Source organism: Ixodes scapularis, unplaced genomic scaffold (assembly GCF_016920785.2).
Source record: "Ixodes scapularis isolate PalLabHiFi unplaced genomic scaffold, ASM1692078v2 PGA_scaffold7__128_contigs__length_106722199, whole genome shotgun sequence".
Taxonomy (NCBI): Eukaryota; Metazoa; Arthropoda; class Arachnida; order Ixodida; family Ixodidae; genus Ixodes; species Ixodes scapularis.
The window spans coordinates 21,863,787-21,882,839 of record NW_024609882.1 but is presented as its reverse complement, the minus strand read 5'-3'; the positions used below and the strand labels follow the sequence as shown (position 1 = coordinate 21,882,839).

The window sequence follows — 19,053 nt, the reverse complement described above, 5'->3', positions numbered from 1 at the left end:
GCCGATCCCGGAGCAGTGGTCATGTTCCACTGAGGATCCGTAGGTGGCGCGACCCCGTTCGGATCTTGTGCTCCAATCCGGATCCGGTCAACTGATCCCGGCGCGCTCCAAAACGCCCAGTGGAATTCGCCATAAGTTTACTCAAGCTCGTTGGTGCCAAAATGAATTCTTTTCAGCGTCTCGCGTATACGTTTGTAAGTTCGGCCTCTGGGTGCCGCCGTCTTGCTTCTTCTATAGCGCGTGTAGATCGTCTGGTAGTAAAGCTTTGCTCAGGCGTGCCCATGGTTGCCAGGCTGGCACCTAAACAAAACATATTTCACTGGGGTCGGACTATAGCATTTGACGCTTGGTTGCTTGCAAACGTCTGTAGACGTTTGCTAATACGGCCTTTGGGTGGTGCACCATCTCACTATCGGCCTGCGGAGATCGTCTGATAGTCAAACCTTGCTAAGGCGTGCCCACGGTTGCCAAACTGGCGTTTAAGCAAAACATTTTCTATCCACGGTGGCCAGATCGTGAAGCGCGGCTACTTGCAAACTTCTAAAGGTGTCCGCACTCGTCGGAGCACATACAGCGCGTCTCAACCTGCAGCTGCTCTGGAGGAAACCGTTCCAGGAGCTTGCAGAATCACTTTGCACCCAGACCAGCAATTAACGTGTGCTCAAATGGCTTTTCCCTGGGCAGACCCCACCCCCGCGCTACGCTGCCGACGGTCATCATCGAACCACTCTCCCCAGAAACTCATATGGCGTCCAGGAACTGTTGACGGGATACGAGCGTCACCTCCTTGCGTCTCTCGCCTTCGAAGACGGCGGCCAGCTACTTCTACTGTCACATCGGATTCAGTCACATTTCATTTAGAGTCACATTGGTTAATGTGACACCTACGCTGGTTGCCGATCTATGTCTGCCCGATTAATACCGGGGTTGTGAACACGTGCGGTGGTTCCGCAAGCCGCTGTTGTTTAGACCGGTAGGTCTGGTCTATTTCCGGACCCGGGTTTGTGTTCGAATGTGTTCATAATCGAGGGCTCATGGTTGAGAAACGGCATGTGCAAGAATTAGCGTATGTACTTGTTTAGTTTTCTAATAGAGCGTTTTGCTGCATCTCTATGCTGTATATTGTTTTTGCTAGCGTGGTCTCTCTGTGCCGATTTAGAGAATGTTTGCTTGATCGAAGTTTAACTCCTCGTTTCCAAGATTATAACCACACCTACCCGGATACTCTCTTCATTATTCCTGACTCCAAACCACAAGAAGTATAATGATAAAACGGAACTTAACTGCTGATTATGACTGGATGCGATCACAACGCAACATTCTGTCTGATGTGACCATGATCAGATCATAGTGTTATGTCACCCTGTCCTGAATTTGACACGCATTATGAACAACCGTGAAAGTTTAATCAATCTCAATATGTGTCACTTGTTTTGATTCAGAGCTACACAAGCGGTTTTGACCAGAGCTCTATCACTCCTCCTCCCCCCCCCAAAAAAAAAAAAAAAATAAAAAAAATAAAAATAAATCAAAGCCTGGCAACGCCATTACTTGCAACGTTCAGCAGAAGGGCTTCTGTAACTGTCATTCGACGTGTCTGTGCATGATTCTTTCGCTTGGCAGAAGAGGTGTCGTTTATCAGCATCAGCACTCTGCTGATTTGGAGTTGATATCCGTCGGCAACTAGTACGAAAATGAAAGCAGCCTGAAGGATCCGGCAAAGGCTATAATCAAGGTGGCTATACACGAAAACAAGTTTATATAAAATGAAAACAAATAAAATAAGTTTAGTTTTCATCTTGCAACCTTACAAAATGAAAAATAACTTCTTCAGAATAGGTGATGAGTAACTAAAATGTTTTATTTGTAATTAAGTCGGATTGGATATTTTATATACATATATATGCCCCCTCTGCGTTCCTATTTTATACCGGAAACCTAATCGAGATTTATACATGTCGTGCTTTCTGATAACACTTGAGTCGTTAACAGCTTGGGAAACGCAGGATTCGGCTTATCACGTTCACGCTTCTTGGTTCGTGATTGGTCCTTTGGAATTCTCATCTGCTGATGCGGCAATCTCATTGGCTGCAGAGTTACAATGAGATGATAATGAGATGTTTGGCACTCGCCACACCCTGCGTTCCTTCAGCTGTCGGGGACAATAAAATGTACAAAAAAAATTTACTCAGATGGGTGTTTTTAAAGGCTAAAATACCCATTAAACTCCCAAGCCCGAAGCCTTTACTCGGGCTCAAGGGAGTAAACAAAGCAGATACCCTCATTTTACTCCGGTCGCAATGTCACGAAGTATTAAGAGCCAAACCGGAACCCGAACTATTGAGACAAAAGGATGACGGACATCACGTGGACTCCGTACGTACCACATGCGTGCCAGCTGAGACGTGGCCATCAGCGGGGTCACACAAAGCGGCGGTCACTATATATGCACGCGCGCGAGTCGTAAGAGTGGGCAGTAGAGGAGAGGGGGGGGGGGGGGGGGGGGGGCGACCTGTTTGAGTGGCTAAAATGGCGTCGCCAGTGCTATATAGGGGTGGAGGGGGCCTCAACCCGGTTAGCCTAGTCGCCGCCAGCGGAGAAGGAGCAAGGTTGCCCAGGAGGGACAGAGAGTAGGACGAACACCACACGCGCGACCATGACGGCGTTGCTCGCACACCCGATCTGCCTTCTCGTCGTCGTCGTCGCCGCTTCGACGGGTGAGTGGCGCGGAATCTGGGCCACGTCTTCTGGGGAGGGACACGTCTGGTTAGAGGGGCCGCTCTGACAAAGGCGGTTGCTGTGGGTTAACGGACTCGATCGAGTTTGGAATCTTTCGTTTGTCTTGGCCGCTTTGAACTGCGAATTTGTTCCATGACCCTTCGGGTACTATTACGCCAGGTGAGTTTCGGTGACGTTACTATAGACCTGGGGCTCTCAGACATTGCGATTTCGACGAAACCGTCAACTCTCTTTAATGCCTAGGCTTAGTGTCGGAAGATTAGGGAACCTCTGAATGCGCTCTGGGGAACCCCAGGGTTCCTTGGAACCTTTTGAGAACCCATGCTATAAAATACCCTTTTAATAATTGCTTCCTGCGCGCTGACATCTTTGTCTACTTAGCTGTGGAACGGGCTTTGGGCGTACGCAGTAGCTTTGCGGCATATCAGATGCCGTGCATGCGTAAAAGTCTCAGTGACTCTGTATTCTTTTTGTCTGAGTTATAAGCGCTGGAAATGTGTATACTAGTCTCATTGAAATATTCCGGAAAATTCTCTGTAAAATTCCCTCGACGAACGGTTCAATAAAACGTGAAATTGCAGAATGTATTCTTTTCGTTAAAGGGAAGGGGGGGGAGGGGGCAATTAAAACTTTAATATTAATTAAGCAAAATTAATCGCCCAACTTAAATGATTTACTCAGCTCTTGACTCTCGAAAGGAGGCGACGCGGAATTGAAAGCAATTACACATTTAACCTAGTTTCATTGATTATGTCTGCCACTTCGAATTTTCTAAATAAATTTGGAGTAGGCACTTCTTGATACACTTTATGTTTTGCATGTTTTTGTACAAAACAGAACGGTTCATTATGATTTACAGCTAGAGATACGTGCTTGTCTGCTCACTGACAAACCGCGAGGTCTAGTTGTGATATGACAGCCCATCGAGTAACTTTAATATTGAGTCACGCTTACCGAACAATCAAATACTGATTATTAACGTGTCGTGTACGTCTTGTTTAAAATATGTGTTTCATTAGACTTTAGCATCTCCACGATGACATGAACATGTCTGCAAGCATGTGGTACTAATGAAGATTGCAGGCGTCATCAAAAGTCAATATCTCACGTTGACAAAGAGAGTAGGTGTGCTTATGTTTGTCTAAGGACCAGGCCTCCATAAAATAAAGACAGGGAATACTTAAAAAAAAAAACTGCTTTATAGGAGGTATTCTTGATCAGTCAAAAGAATTGCCACGTGTGTATCGTAGGCTACGTCATATGTCGCTGCTGAGAATTGCGAAGTAGCCGATCCGTGTATCGTTCCTAGCGCTGACACAGCAGTTATAGCAATATGATTGATCGCTCCACAGTTCTTATTTTGCTATTGATGAGCTGTGACAAACTGATCGCGTTGGTATAGTGTGAAAAACCTTAAAAATAATTACATTTTCAAGGACTAAGCTCGGAGAGCACATCTGTTCATGTTTGTCCTTCTATGTTTAATTCTTTCTTAAGTTGTTTGCAAAACCGCAATATAAATATAATATTTATATTGTTTTTAAGAGCCAGACAACGAACTTGCGGGTAAATACTTAGGCTCGGGAAGCCGTCTGGCTGTCCCAACAAACAATCCGCGTTGTTGGTTGTACCGACTCCTTCCCTGGGACACCATTTCGGAACTTTCACCATTGATGCGTCCAATGACATAGACGTTGTTTGCATGACAGGGTATATGTAGATTTAAGCTATAACAACACGGAAAAAGGAAAAAAGTTTGCTCGCGGCAAATTCAAAGATCCATGCTCAGACCGGTTCCAGCCTCCGCTCCACTTAGGACGACGCGGTAAAAGTGACAACGGTGACAACATCGGGGATAACTCCATCACTTTGGATAACCGTGTCGGAAGTGATAAGCTCCTTTACGGCCTCGACGCCGCGCAATCTTGATTGACAAGAGCGACTAAATCTTTCCTTCCGCCCGCCGATATTTGTATGCCGGAAGTTTGTATCTTGACAAAACCACTTCAAGAGACGACAAGCCGTCCGAAGAACAAGGAAGGCTCTTCATTTTTGTTTTATTTTCAGTTCCCTTCCTGCATGCAGTGGTGAAGTTACGTCACAACTATCTCTAGATTTGTGTCAAATATCAAATCTCGGACGACAAACAATCCCAATATATATATATAAAAAAATACAATAGTCGGAGCGTAGAACTTCTCTTCAGAATATCCACATGGTTATATACAAGTGAGACGCCGCACGTTCGAGCTTTCCCAATATTTGAGGTTGTTTTATCGTGCGATTCCCTTAATAGAGAGTTTTAGTAGATCGTTCCTATACCTCCGCCACCCCCGATAACGATACGAAGCAAGCGCAAAAGCGGCGACAGAGTGTCGGGTATCGCTATCGGAATCATCGGAACGATCTACTAAAACTCTCTAATGTCCGAGGGTTATCTACCTGTCCAATCATACAAGTCGCATAAATTGATAGAGTGGAGCCCTGGTGAAGCAATTATACAGCTGTGTCCAATGGACGTACGAAAATGCATTCAAAGATCGGATAAGATCTGAAATATGAGTCTAGGGCTGACCATTCTGATACGTTCATCGGGTGAATCATATCCGGAGAGCAAGTCGTCTGCTCCTTGCACAGGGGTTGCCGTGACGTCATAACGACGCCGAGTTCTGATTTGCTTTTACTGTATGGATAGTGGAGGGATATATATATATATATATATATATATATATATATATATATATATATATATATATATATATATATATATATATATATATATATGTGTGTGTGTATGTATATATATATATATATATTCTTTTTTTTTTCAGTGACCAATAAGAGGTCTACGTTCTGACATCATCGCAGCCCCAAGCAGACAAACACGATCCGCATAATAAATGTTTATTTTTTTAACAGGGATACGTGGGGTGGTCTTAAGATGATCTTCCGGTTTTAGAGTCACCGACAGCTTACGAAACACAGGGTCTTATTATGTTAACGTTCCTTGATTGGTTACTTACTTATGCCGCAATCTGATTGGCTGGTAAGCGATAATGAGATGATTGGGACTCGGCGCTTCTTAGAATGTCAGTGACTATAACGTGTGTATCTGCCTTTTCGATTGATCACAGAACCCCAACGAGTGGTGAAATTGCTAGTATTTACTACTTTCGGTGATACGCATCTGCTACTAACTAATCTGTTGGAAAGGAAGGATAAAGGCCGCTGCCGAACATACCCCATTCCACTGCTTAAATAGTGCGGGCTTCTAATTATAGTTTTGAAGACTGAAAAATGATACCGATATTCGTGCACATCAGTCTTTTCAAGTCGAACCTTGCACTTCGCTTGCATGAGCGGGTGGTTCCTGTTTCGACCCATTCCCAATACAACCTTCCCGTTTGTAGCTTCCCGTTTCGACCCGGCTCAAAACGACCTTCTCGTTTCATCCTTTCCCATTTCGCCCTATCCCGAAACAACCTTCCCGCTTCGGCCATCGCTCGTTATCAATTTGTCGGTTCGTTTGTATATGTTCGTTAGGTTCAAGTGTCCATTGTTTGTCCTCCTTGCTCACCTCACTTCTTCATCTCCCGAAACAACCTTGAAGACATGAAACCGTAAGATAAAAACTGTGTCAGGGAGGGCTCACCCGAACATTGACAGCTTCATCGATCTTATCGAACGGAACGACGCTTTGACAAGACACAATTAAAAACAAAACACAGCAAAGACAAGAAAAAATGAAAGGTAACCGAACGGCAACAGCGCTGTGTCCTATCGGTTACCTTTTACTTTGTCCATCGTATTTACTCTGTTTTTTATTAATTTTTTTAAAATATGTCTGCATACCAACTAGCCCAAACGTCTACGTTAATCAACCTTGACAAGAATATCTTTGCAACAGCTTGCAAATGGTGGCGCCGTGAGGGCCAGGGGACACCCGCGAACTATTGAAAATGGAGTGTCGCCTTTCCGATAATGCGATTTTCCAGCTCGACTTCCTCAACAAAGGCGATAGCATTTTGTGGTTTATGAATTTTTCCTGTGAGCGCGAGGGTTCTGTGCTTGAACTCGTAAGAAAATGAAGTCGCAATCATATGCCTGTCAACTTGTCTGATTTCTCACTCTTGAAAATATCCCGTTCACTCTAAAAAAGTTTTAGAATAAAGTACGTAAGCGCTTTCGGTAACCTAAAAATAGCGTCGCGATGGTAAAACCTAAAGCAACGCTAATGTTTGCTTACTCATAGTGCTTGCCTATGTTATTCTAAGACTTCGTTACTGTACAGAGGGTGACACTGTTAAGGCGCGTTCACACTCTTGCAACCGAGTACGACCGAGAAAGACTTCTTGGGACCGGATGCGCTGGGCGGAGCTGGTCCTAAGAGATCGCAAGAGGCTTAAAAACCGGTTTGGTCTCTTTCGGTCGTACTCGGTTGCAAGAGTGTGAACGGGCCTTTAGCTAGGGTGACCACCTTCTCCTGCTAGCGAAAAGCGGGGCACGCGGGGCAGGGGGGAGGGGGGGGGGGGGGGGGTAGAGCAATTTTTTTAACACGCACACCACGACCCAAGGCTCTGTTAACACATTTAATATCGTCTGCTGTTTATACTCTCGCAAATTGTATAGCAGCAATTAATTTCGAATAATTTTCACTCCCAGTGATACAATTTTTTAATGCTAAATGTGTTATTATATGTATCGAAGTTGAAAACATAAAAATCGACTGCAGCAGAACTCAATGCATCAAATGTAAATAAGAAACAGGAAGTTTTTTTCGGGTTATTGTTTTCTGTCAACGCTTACTTTTATCAACATGGTCCTACACAAATGTTTTAACATTATGTTCTTTTCGACCTTCGTAAGTTTCAGGCTTCTTGTCTTGTGTGGCTGTCTTCACTAAAAAACACTTTCACAGGAACCCTTTCGCATTGATACAGCGATATGAAAATAAGTACAATAATTTATATTTAAACTTTTGGCGAACAGTTTTCCCTTACAATATTTTGTCACCAAAGCGACAGGCACAGCGGCGCATGCGTGTCGGGTCTCCTGCAAGAACGGCAGTCGCTTCCCGCAATTCTTGTATAGAAAATGGCGTACCATTGCGATTCACACGATTACCAGCGACCACCGCGCTTCCCCGGGCCCGTTGTTCGGCAGCACCATGCGTTGCAGAGTGAATTTTACGACAGTGTGAAATGCAGGGCATTTTGAAGATTTGGGAATTTCTCGCGGGACGCGGGACAGAAGCCCTCAATGCGGGACAGTCCCGCGAGTCGCGGGACGGGTGGTCACCCTACTGTTAGCGCGAACAAGCAATTGTTGGTTTTCGCTGTTTGTCTGAAAGAATCAAATGACTGCCTTCAATATTATTAGTGTCTTTGAAAGTGCTCGTCTGAACCACTAACCTAAGCGGTATACAATTTGGTACCTTCTAACACCATTTCGAATTAACATTTAAAAAGTCGTCAACATCGTGTTCGGGGTAACGTTGTCGTGTTTCGTAGTTCCACATTTTGGGGACCATCTTGAAGTAGAAATATATTTCGTTGGAGCTTGTCTGAAAGTGATGTATATTTTAAGAACACGTTGACAATAAAAACTAGTTCACAACATAACTAAATAGCTCGCCGGCACCTTTGCATTAATTGCATCAACAAAATTTCGGAACCTGTTCTTAAGGAGAAAATGTGCGCAAACCAGGGTTAGAACGATGGAGACTTTTCGCGAAGAGGGTGAGATACCAGTGGATTTTGACGGGACGGGCTCAAACGTAAAGGGTGTTTCGGCTACGGGTTCATATAAGAATGGCGTTTCGGGAACGGGTTTAAATGGGACAGGTTCAAATGGGACAGGCGACTCGGGAATGGGTTGAAACGGGACGCGGGTTCAAACGGGAAGGTCGTTTCGGGAATGAGTCAAAACGGGGTTGTTTTGGGCTACACCCGCATGAGCCGCTTAACCGCTAGACATTTTAGATATACTGTACTTATCAAAGAAGTAAATATATATATATATATATATATCACAACATTAATTGCTTTAGTTAAAAGATGATGCATGACAGAATGCACAAAAACAGCAGCATATACGCAGTGAATATTGGGATGATGCATATAATTGACATCATGATTTAAATTTTTTTTCCACCTAGCCGAGAATGGCCCCAGGGGCAAACGCAGCCCACACTAAACACAATCTGTTAAGTCTCCAGAATGGGTGTTCCCCGGGCAATTATACCATAGCTTCCTATATAAGACTACATACACCCATGACGCACCCTTTCCCCGCCTTATTGTTTAGTATAATACGGCGAGCAAGTGTTCCAAATTGCGTCTTTGGCGCTGCATTCGCTCATCGGCACGCGAGCAAAAAACGCCTAGCTCTGATTGGGCTCCGATTGGAGGATAGTGGGTAGAACTCAAAGCAGGCTGCCTCGAGCTCTACCCGCTATCTTTTATTCAGAACCAATCACATCTCGGCGTATTTATGACGTCACAACAACCCCTGCAAAAGAAGCAGACGAACTCTCGCTCCGCATATAGGAAAGGGTGCTACAGCTCTGTGCAAGAATGCAAAAACGCACCCGCTTTCCAACAATATTAGCGAGGCTTTTTTAAAGCGAATATGTCAAAATTGTCATTACCTGTATTAATAATTTCTACTGACGGAGACATCCTTCAAACCCCGAGAAAGTATACTTGACAAAATATATGGATACGAAAAAAAAAAAAAAAAAACGGTTGTAATTGCATTTAATGCTGAGGCAGTCAAAGGCGCAATGAGTTCCTTTTACTCGCCCATTGTATAGACCTTTCCAGAAAAGGGTTGCTGGCCGGTTTCATTTTCAGTGTTCGTGCGTATCGCGCGTGATTTGCTCGCTTTCCGAAGCGACGCACACGCGCGTGCTGAGCTGTGGAGATCGCACGCTGAGCTGTGGATTTGTAAACATTGGAAAGGTCTATACACCATTCTAATATTTACAAGTCCTCAGCCCAGCGTGGGATCTGCTCAGCACAGCGCGCGCATGTTTGTTGCTTCTGAAAGCGAGCACATTTTCTGTGCGTGTGGCAGTTCTATATGGTTTCGTATTGATTGTGAAGCTGTTGCTCGTACAAATATATGGCGACACTTGGCGTCAACATTTTTGTGGAAATATTAATGTTGCGTGTATGTTTATACAGCCGGAAGTTAGCGTCAATCGGCGCCTGGTGTCTCAGCTGCAGATGAGAAATTTAGCGAGTGCAGTACAACCACTAGCCTGGGGTCTTTAACGTGCACCACGCAGTAGTGGTACACGACCGCACGCCGGTACGGTGCTCATCCAGATCAAAACGGGCAGGGGTGGGAATTGAACCCAGGATCCCTGGGTTCTGCAGCGCGAGCTTTCGCTCCACGTGCTCCGAACTGGTGTACGCTGCTAGCCCACTCGGCCACCGATCCCCCAACTTTTTTGTGCTAGCTTGTCAATGATCGATACTCTTTTCACACCGCTACCAAAGCTACTTGCGCGAATGCACATGAATGGAGCCGCAAGTCGAAGCCACCGTGCTCGCGAAGCATGCAGGGCTGCAGTGCCGTGCAGCCTAGAACAGCATAGTTCAACAAAAGTTGATGCCTAACACAGGATGCTGTTGGGCTCGTCAGCATCCTAGCTTTAGGGTGTTCACCAGCCCCCAAGGGTGCTGATGAAACACCCAGAAGGTATTATCCCTAGGACAAGCTAATTGACACCCTCAAAGCGTTTCTCTAGCTTTTTTTTTTTTTTTAATTTTGTGTGTGTATGGAGGATATGGCACGCGTGGAGGTTTGTCTTCTACGCGAGCGAGAATAACACGTTCCCACGCTCGTATGTAGACAAGCACGCAGCTCACCTGCGGAGTTGTCCTTGAATCGGCAATGTAATAGTTACACGCACACGCGACCCTGCCAGACGGCTGCCCTAGAGCCCCATCTAGATAAAAAAAAAAAGAATAAGAGCCCTTCAGAGCCCAGGTGGGCTTGAAATCGGAGGCGTCGATACGTCACAGTAGCGTGTCGGTCAGCGTCGCCTTACATAATACATGCATGGCACGCCGTTCCCCTTCCCTTCTCGCACAGTTGGCATTGAAGCAAGCGGGCACTCAAGTTGGCGTTCGTATTTTAAGAGCGTGCCTATATAGTCTATTTCGAAAACGCCCTTTCAGGAAACGGCTTTCTGCGCAATTGACCCCTAAGTTGACAGTGCGGTGGGAGCTACGCGTTCGCCGGACCAATCAGCGGCCACCCTCTGACCAGTAGTGGAGACACACGGGCGTTAAGACGCAGTTCTTCTGGGAAGTTCCCCCGGCGATCTGTTTTCTCGTGAGCGCCGTGACCTTCGCGTAAACGCGCGGCCGTTGTCGATCGGAGACGGCTGCAGCTGCGATCGCTCTCAAAGTCGCACCTCTCCCCCGTGTTCGCCGTTGTCCGCTGCGGGACAATCGGTGGGCGGGCGTTGGACGACGTTGCGGCGGCACTTGGAGAAATTGCCGCCTTTGCTGCGGCTCTTTCTGAGAACTGCGTCGGGCGTGTGGATGCCCACACGAACGTGACATATCGTGACGGGGTTTTCGATGGCTATATCCTGCATATCCTGCGCCGTCTGCCTGTCAAACGTTGTCGCGATAGTGGGCGGTCGAGCCTGCGCTCGTAGCTTCTGAACGAGCGCGAGTTCTCGATTATTCTTTCACTTCACTTAATTTCCTTAAAGGGATACTACGACAAAAAGTCGGCGCTTATTTTATGGTCTATATGTGTTCAAAGGAGCAGTATCACATCGAACACACCAATATCTTGTTAAAAAAAGTCACGAAAAGGAATTTTAAAACGAATTAGACGATTAGCAAAGAGCACCTGGTGGATGTCGCTAACGCCTCGTTCGTATTGCCCGTCTAGGTATCTTGACAGCTAGTGACGGTGAGTGTCTATTCAACCCATTTTTGAACACGACGGATATATTTCAAATTTCGTTGAAGTATCCCTTTAACCTACTCCTTTTGGGATGTCACATAAGAAATCAGTTTAAAAAATGCATTTTTTATTCTTGAAGATGATGAGTTACATGTTTCATGAAGGTTGATGGGCAGGTGATGGCAGCCATTCGGGGGCAAAGGCCGTTCCAGTCAGGCTGCTCGGGGAAAAAAATTAGGAGAAAAAGGTAGGGGTGCGGGTGCGTGGGCGAGAGACTTACAGTGGGTCTCGCACTCGTTTCGCATATTTACATTTGTAAGTAGTCTTTCTTTGCGTAACAGCAGGATTCCGAGCTTTACTCAGGCACGGAGAAACGACGGGTATGGTTTAGATGTGTGCATGCGTACGGTGCGTGTTTGTGTGTGCGTGCGTGTGCGCGTGCATGTGAGTCTATGCGCGCATGTGCGTGTGCGTGCGTGAAAGTTTGAATGTGCGTGCGTGTTTGTGCGCGTTCGTGCGTCTGTGCGCGCGCGCGCATGTGGGTGTAAGCAGTTTCGAGAGCCATGCAAAGATATGCAAGACACTCGGATTGGTGGTACGGGTTGGATTTAGATAGCTTGAAGTTTGAGTAGCCTTGAAATGCAGCGGGAAACCTGAACGTCCATACGCAGGAAGCCTCGCGCTTTCGTGAAAGCCGGTTGTCGGCGGACCCGTGCCGCTCGCGTCACAATAATTTCTCCTTTTTAATGTTACAGTGACGGTGAACGCACAGTCTGATGACAACAAGATCCTGGTCTCGGCTGCGTGGTTATGCGAGGTGAGAATGGAATGACCGCCCAGTTCCTTGGCAGAACCAAGCCGGGTGATACTGGTCTACTGATACTCCACCGCAGAAAGATAAAAGGCTGTGACGCCCGTTAGGGTTTAAAATCCAGTATTATGCCCCTTCCCTCCTCCGCAGACGTACATACACAAATATAAACTGGTATTGGCGGCGTGTGCAAACTACAGGGGGCGCGTCTCTAGCTATTCTCCGTTTCACCTTATGTTGTACCGCAGCGAAGGCTGGAAGCGCGAGCTCATAGCGTTGGCAGCTGCCCTTACTGCACGAGAGCTTGTGCCGCGCCGAGATCTGCCCCAGAGCAAGAAGCTCGCGCTTATAGCCTTTCCTGCGGTACATCATAAGGGGAAATAGGGTATATCAGCTTCATTGTTTCTTACGTCACGGGTAGGACAGGCTGGCGGAGATCTAGGATCCCTCGGCTCGTCAGCTCGCTTCATGCGCTGTTTGGGTAACGCGCGGCAAAACCTGTTTCACGCGCTGTGTACATTTGGTGAAGTGATATTTGTGTACTCCGTTTCACCTTATGTTGTACCGCAGACAAGGCTAGAAGCGCGAGCTCATAGCGTTGAGACAACACCACCTAGACAGAAGGCCTCCACACGCGTCATCATAGTCAGATCGATCGAGGCGAGAGATTGGGCACGAGTGCTGCGTCAGTGTTCGGCTGCGGCTCGTGGCCAATCAGCGCGTCGAAGGTCGGGCTCGGGTCCAATAGCCGACCGAGTGCGATCCGGCTGTGATGACGTTTTATAGAAGAAGAGGAAACCATGCGGAGGCCTGTCTAGGTGGTGTTGGTTGGGAGGAGTCTTAACGCACGCGAGTTTATGCCGCCGAGATGTGCCCTGAGCAAGGAGCTCGCGCTTGTAGCCTTTCCTGCGGTACATTATAAGGTGAAACAGAGTATAGTAGGACATTAGACCAAACTTTGAAATCGCGCGTGGCACGCGTAGTCGTGCCAACAAACACTTTTGGCTCTGAGGTGTCGAAGCGCTCGAATGGTGCTGTGCTGCTCTCTACCTCAGTACAAAACGCTAGATGATGAAAATAGACTATCCAGCGCTTTATCCCACTACAACATCTACCATAGCAAATAGGGTGTTTTTTTATGATTCGGACAAAATAAAATTAAAAATTAAACTAAGAAAGGAATGCCTCATTAAATTGAAAATGCGAAAGCGAAATTCGAGTACCTCTCGCGTGTTGCAGTAAACACATCAGTGAAAACGATTATGTGTATCCTGTTGGTTCTAATGTGTTCTGTGAGTGCTGGTCTCTTATTAATTCCAATTTGATTTCTTTCGAAATTTCGTAAACCAGTAAACAAGCTGCGCATAATGCGTGATGCACTTCTCAACGAGCAATTTTAAATTTGTAAACAATTTTTAGTAAAATAGGATAGAACAAATTAATCAGTCGACTGAATTTGCCGGGCCATGGATGACCGACAATTTAAGAATTTATGAAAATTTCTGCTTTTTTTTCGAGCAGGAGTCAAGATGTAACAAACTTCTTTGCCACGCATTCGATTCGTGAGGAGCTAAGAGTCAATTGCTGACGATCTTTTGGTCGGCAGCAGCTGTCGAGCCACACTGGCCTAGAATTGCGTCGGTAACGGCAAGTTCAATGTAGCTAAAACAAATGTGCGGCGCATTGCAACACAACTGTGCGCGCGTGCACAGCTAAGAAGACAGAACGTCATTTACTCTGGATAATGCAAAACCTTTTTCTACAGCAGCCTCCACAAATCCGGAAAAATAAGAATCACGGAGGCTGTGAATAGACCTGACTCACGCCGCGCAAGCTATAATGTGAAATTCCAAGCTTCTTTTTATTTTTTTATCTTTTTTTTTACGGTTTAAAGTTTTTTTTTTTCATAAAAAAAACAACAACTTCGAGGCGATGTTATACATTAGAAAGATTACTCGCATTCACGTTACACCCGCTTCTTTAATAACAAACTGTTTTTAATCGGCATAGATGCGAGCTAACATAGCCGCTCCGTGCTTTGACACTGCGCGTCGTCTGCCCGCATCCTACCAGCTGCGTCACAGGAGAGCGCCCGCGAGGTGGCGCTACCAAAACATCTCGTCGCCAATATAGTATCTTATAGTTATGCCGTCTGGCAGGCTAGAGGTCAACACGATCGTGGTGGTGGCGGAGTGTGTCATAAAATTCCACGGACTTTCCCCCAGGGCCTGGAATGTCCCGAGGGCAAGGAGTGCACCCTGGAACAGCCGCAGTGCACTTCCGAGGACTGCTCTCTCAAACCATCGTGTGAGTTCATCCCCTGACCCGTTTGGTTATTCGGCCAATGTGTACAACTAGCATTTGTCCTTGTCTTTGGGCGCTACCAAGATACCTCACAGTGTACAACCAGCAGCGCTTGCCCCTCGTGTGGAGGCTCTGTTTGAAATTGAAGACAATCTTGGTGTGTATAGAGAACCTCACTAGACAAAGATGTCCGAGTTTGAACTGACATTCTCTACAAAACTGATGACCCGAAAGTGACGACCCCTCTGTTGGAATGTTTTAACCTAAGCTCGGAGTCTGTCGTATACCATAGCCCTTCCGTCCTCAACATCGCACGCTCCTGCAGTGTACTTCAACTTTTCTCAGAGGTCAATCGCATTGACGTTAACGCCGGAAGTTCAATGAAATAAAAAGCCAGCAAGATTTCACAAATCTGCCGCCATCGCGTCGCTCAGCTGCGTCGCCTGCTTTCTGCTTTTGTATGAACTGTGGCGCCATCTCTCCACAAACGAGTCAAACATAACCCTCCCTCCATGACCTCCGAGATCCCGAAGCGCGCGCGCGCGGTTCGGTATCTCGGAGCAGAGCTATGCTCGGAGTGTCGCGGGGCATACTCCACTCTGCCCGTGGCTCCCGGGTTTTTGACACGCAAAGCTTCGCTCGCAAAGAATTCAGGATGCCGTATGCTCGACTAGGCTCGTACTGCGTGAACACCCGGTGTTACAAATTTTAATTTTTTTTTTTTTTTTTTTTTTTTTTTTTTTTTTTTTACGGGAACAGGGTTACGTTTTGTAATTTCCCAAGGTAGAGGTGACCACTAAAATAAACCTTCGATGAAAAACTTCGCTCGCTGCGTGTAGGCCTGGTACCGATTTCATCGCGGGCTCAGCTTTTCAGGGCGCCTGATAAACACCTCCGGGATAAGGCCGCAGCGCCGGGTTTTCTACGTCATCTATCGGAGGCCATCATCACAGGACACAGGGTTCGATGGGACTCAATTGTGTTCATACGCTCCGCAAAGCAGTTCTTACTACATTTGGTCGTCGTAGGAAGAAACTATACGTTTGGCGTTTGAAACGTGAACGTCTCGAAAAAATGCCGGCAAACTAATCTAAAATTCACCCGCACATATATCTTAATTCACCGCATAAAGGAGTAAATCAGTAGTATATACTCCGCAAGCAAGCTTTTTTTTTTTTATTGTTTTTGAGGTGTATGTAATTTGCCCCCGCGCTGGCCTCCAATACGTGACGTAAAAATCTAGCAGTATACGGCCTCGCTATGAGGTGTTGTTCGCGCGTTGCCCGTAAAATCTTCACGCACCGACGCTGGGGACAAAAGGGCGAAGTCATCGTCGTGATATTCCAATCGGTGCGCTCCGTGAACTTCGGCCTCAACTTTGTGTTTGACGAGTTCGGAGCCCGGCCGCTCGCCTAAGGTCTTCATAGCCTGCTTCACTCAGTAGCGATACACGACCGCACACCGGTATAGACGATGCTCATCCAGATCGAAACGGGCAGCAAGGCCTGCGAATGACGTCACCGCTAGTGGACCCACGACTCTCTCCAAGGGGGAAACAGGCTAAAGCTTGACGAAAGTCGCCGGTCCGTCAATTGGCGTCGTCGCGTGCTATATTTCAGCGTCATGCTGGTTGTGGGACGCTCTTCTGCAGCGCGAGCTTTCGCTCAACGTGCTCCGATCGACGCGTTTCGCAAAACGTTAGAGCGATTTACTTGACCTAAAAGGCCACGGCGTTCTTGCGAAGCAAGACGACGCACGCTTGCGCCCAATCGGTGTTTTTGAGACATCGCAAATGTAGAGCGGAAAGCGCCGCAGAGTCGGTATCGCGAGCTGATCGGCGGCGCCGCACGACTCGGATCGCGTTTGATTAAATGCACGATGAAATTTTATCAGTACATATAGCCTTTCCGATGTAAATAATGTTTTTTTTTTTTTTTATTTACTTTAATGAAGGTTCGCCTCGGCTGGAAAACTGCAAGCCTTGTAACGAGGGCTGTGCGCACGCCATCCTGAACCGGGAGGCGTCGACGGGCTGCCATCCGTGTCTCTGTGAAATCGCCGTCGTCAGGGTGAGTGATCGGTCTCATATATCACCAACACAGAGTCTACGAACAAGTCGGCGTTTGCCCACACCAGGGCACGGCGCAGAAACCCGATTCGCGTGAGATGATGCGTCTGCGCATGCGCAGTCCCCAGCATCTCATTATCGTACCGTGCAGCCAATGAAATGTCGGCATTAGCCGAATGCCGAAGAAGGACTTACGAATCGGGAAGCGAGAGCGTCACGAGCCAAGCCCGTGCGCTTCTTGCGGGAGGCACGTTTATCTCTCGGACGTTGATGCTTCAGTCTCAGTTGGGCTGAAGGCTCGATTCAGCCGAAGACCCAATTCGGCCGAACATTTCGGTCCGGACGAAAGACGAACGGAAGTTCTCGCCGCCAATACAGTAATTCACCGAACCCTGCATCTTATATAGGCACGTGATCTGGGACCAGTATCTAGCGGTGCACGCATATATATTGTCTTTTTTATTCTTTCTGCAGAAGCCAGAGAGAGTCAGAGAAGAGGAGCCCAATGGGAACGGCAGCGAGTAGAACCTACAAGAGGCAAATCACTCCCGAAAGACAAATTCCATATTCCGAAGGCTTGTCAGAAGGACTCTCTCCAGCTTGACCAGAACCTGAGGACGCTTCAACCTTCAAATCAAGCGAACGGAGAGAGCGCTCCAAGGAGGCCAACCGAACACGCCGGGTCGCACACTGCGAAAGCATCTCTCGCTATAGAACCACCGAATAAGCTACACTTCCGAGAATATGCACCACTTCAGCCATCTTGGCACTTAAAATCATCGTTGCCAGAAATCTCAAGATTTATCTAAAATCGCCGGAAACAATTTATTGCCCTCTAGAGACGTTACAACAGTACGCGACAGAGCAAATCGATATCGGCTGAGCTTTCACCGTATCTATAGAGCTCTGGATGTCGCATTTTCGAATAGTAGGTGTATATCAACGCCAAATGCTCCCGCTCCGCACCAGGCAGCAAAATGGCGGCCTCCTTTAAAAATCTAGGACTAAACATAGGCTTTCTAGAAGTGGCTCCGCATCTCGCCTGTTTTCAGTCAGCCGCTTTGCGTTTCTTGCTCGTACACAGCGTTATCAAGAGGTCGCCAAACTCACAAAAGCTCGAGGCCTTCTCGTCTGGCGCACTTCCTGTCTTTCACATATGCTTGTAAACGCTACAGTCTATCAAATTAATAAAGACGTTATCATTGTTGTTGTTACTGCATTGACTTGACAGCGCACTGCGCGGCTGAGTAACGGCCAACGGGGACTATACCTGTATGCTGGTACCGTCAGTTGTGACAGTGCGTTTATAATAACGTTCATTCTGACTAATGACGCGTGTGCGACGATGCAAGCGGCCATAAAAAGAACACGAATCATCATCAACCGCTGAGTATAGATACGAACTTTCTTTTGTAACCTCCACGATCACCACAATGCAACTGTTTGTCGCACTATGTCTTCTGTTCGCTTCGTCGCTGGGTAAGATGCAGTGTTTCCACAAAACAAAACTATCCACAACCCCGAATTTCCTGTTGAGCGTAATAACTATTTGACTTAATTCTTCTGTCGCACGTACCATACAGCGATTGCCTCTGGGAAGGAGTCCTATCCAACCATAATGTGCAAGGTAAGTCATCCTGACTATGCGGAATTCGGTTCGATCGGTATACAGGGTGTTTGATTTTAACTCGGAATATATTATTAAAAAAAAGAAGTGAAAGGTACAGAGCGCGGCACTGTTAGTGCGAACAAGCGATCGCCGGTTTTGCCAGTTTTTCTCTTTGAAACCAAGGGATGCCATCCAAGTTAGTACTTCTGCGGAAAGAGCCAATTAAGTTCTATAATGTAAGCGATAAAATTTCGTGCTCGCTAATACTATTTAGAAGTAAAATGCGAAAATCCGCCGATGTCGTGTTCGCGCTAACAGTGCCGCGATGTGTACACTAATGCGGTTTCTGCAGTTGAGCTAAAAAGTCAGGAGGACATACTATATATGGGGCCAATCCTCATGGTAAGTCAGCTAATGAACGAAATATTGTTATTGAGCTTTCTAATTTGTGAAAATAAACATATGGTTCCAATTAAAAACTCGCTGTGTGTCATCTAAGACCACCAGATAAGTACATTTTAGAAATACTTGAGGCCCGTGCGAAGCACGCGGGGTGCAGTGAAGCCATCACTCGTGCACAAGGCGCAA

At 46.7% G+C, this 19,053-nt stretch overlaps 1 protein-coding gene across 1 annotated transcript; it reads left to right on the top strand.

Moving 5' to 3' along the window:
* The first annotated feature begins 2,577 nt into the window (after positions 1-2,577).
* On the top strand, positions 2,578-18,070 carry LOC8040439. The gene is made up of 5 exons (XM_002414211.5): positions 2,578-2,717; positions 12,429-12,490; positions 14,710-14,791; positions 16,742-16,857; positions 17,331-18,070. Exons 1-5 carry the CDS (start codon positions 2,657-2,659, stop codon positions 17,379-17,381), a joined length of 372 nt encoding a protein of 123 aa, XP_002414256.1. The 5' UTR covers positions 2,578-2,656; the 3' UTR covers positions 17,382-18,070.
* Positions 18,071-19,053: the final 983 nt, after the last annotated feature.

What these genes read in the sequence shown, in the direction of transcription:
- LOC8040439 (XM_002414211.5), top strand. Translation starts at nt 2,657, where the DNA reads ATGACGGCGTTGCTCGCACACCCGATCTGCCTTCTCGTCGTCGTCGTC. An exon ending in CTGCTCTCTCAAACCATCGT is followed by an intron (nt 14,792 to 16,741) that starts GTGAGTTCATCC and finishes ACTTTAATGAAG; the next exon opens with GTTCGCCTCGGCTGGAAAAC. An exon ending in GTGAAATCGCCGTCGTCAGG is followed by an intron (nt 16,858 to 17,330) that starts GTGAGTGATCGG and finishes TTCTTTCTGCAG; the next exon opens with AAGCCAGAGAGAGTCAGAGA.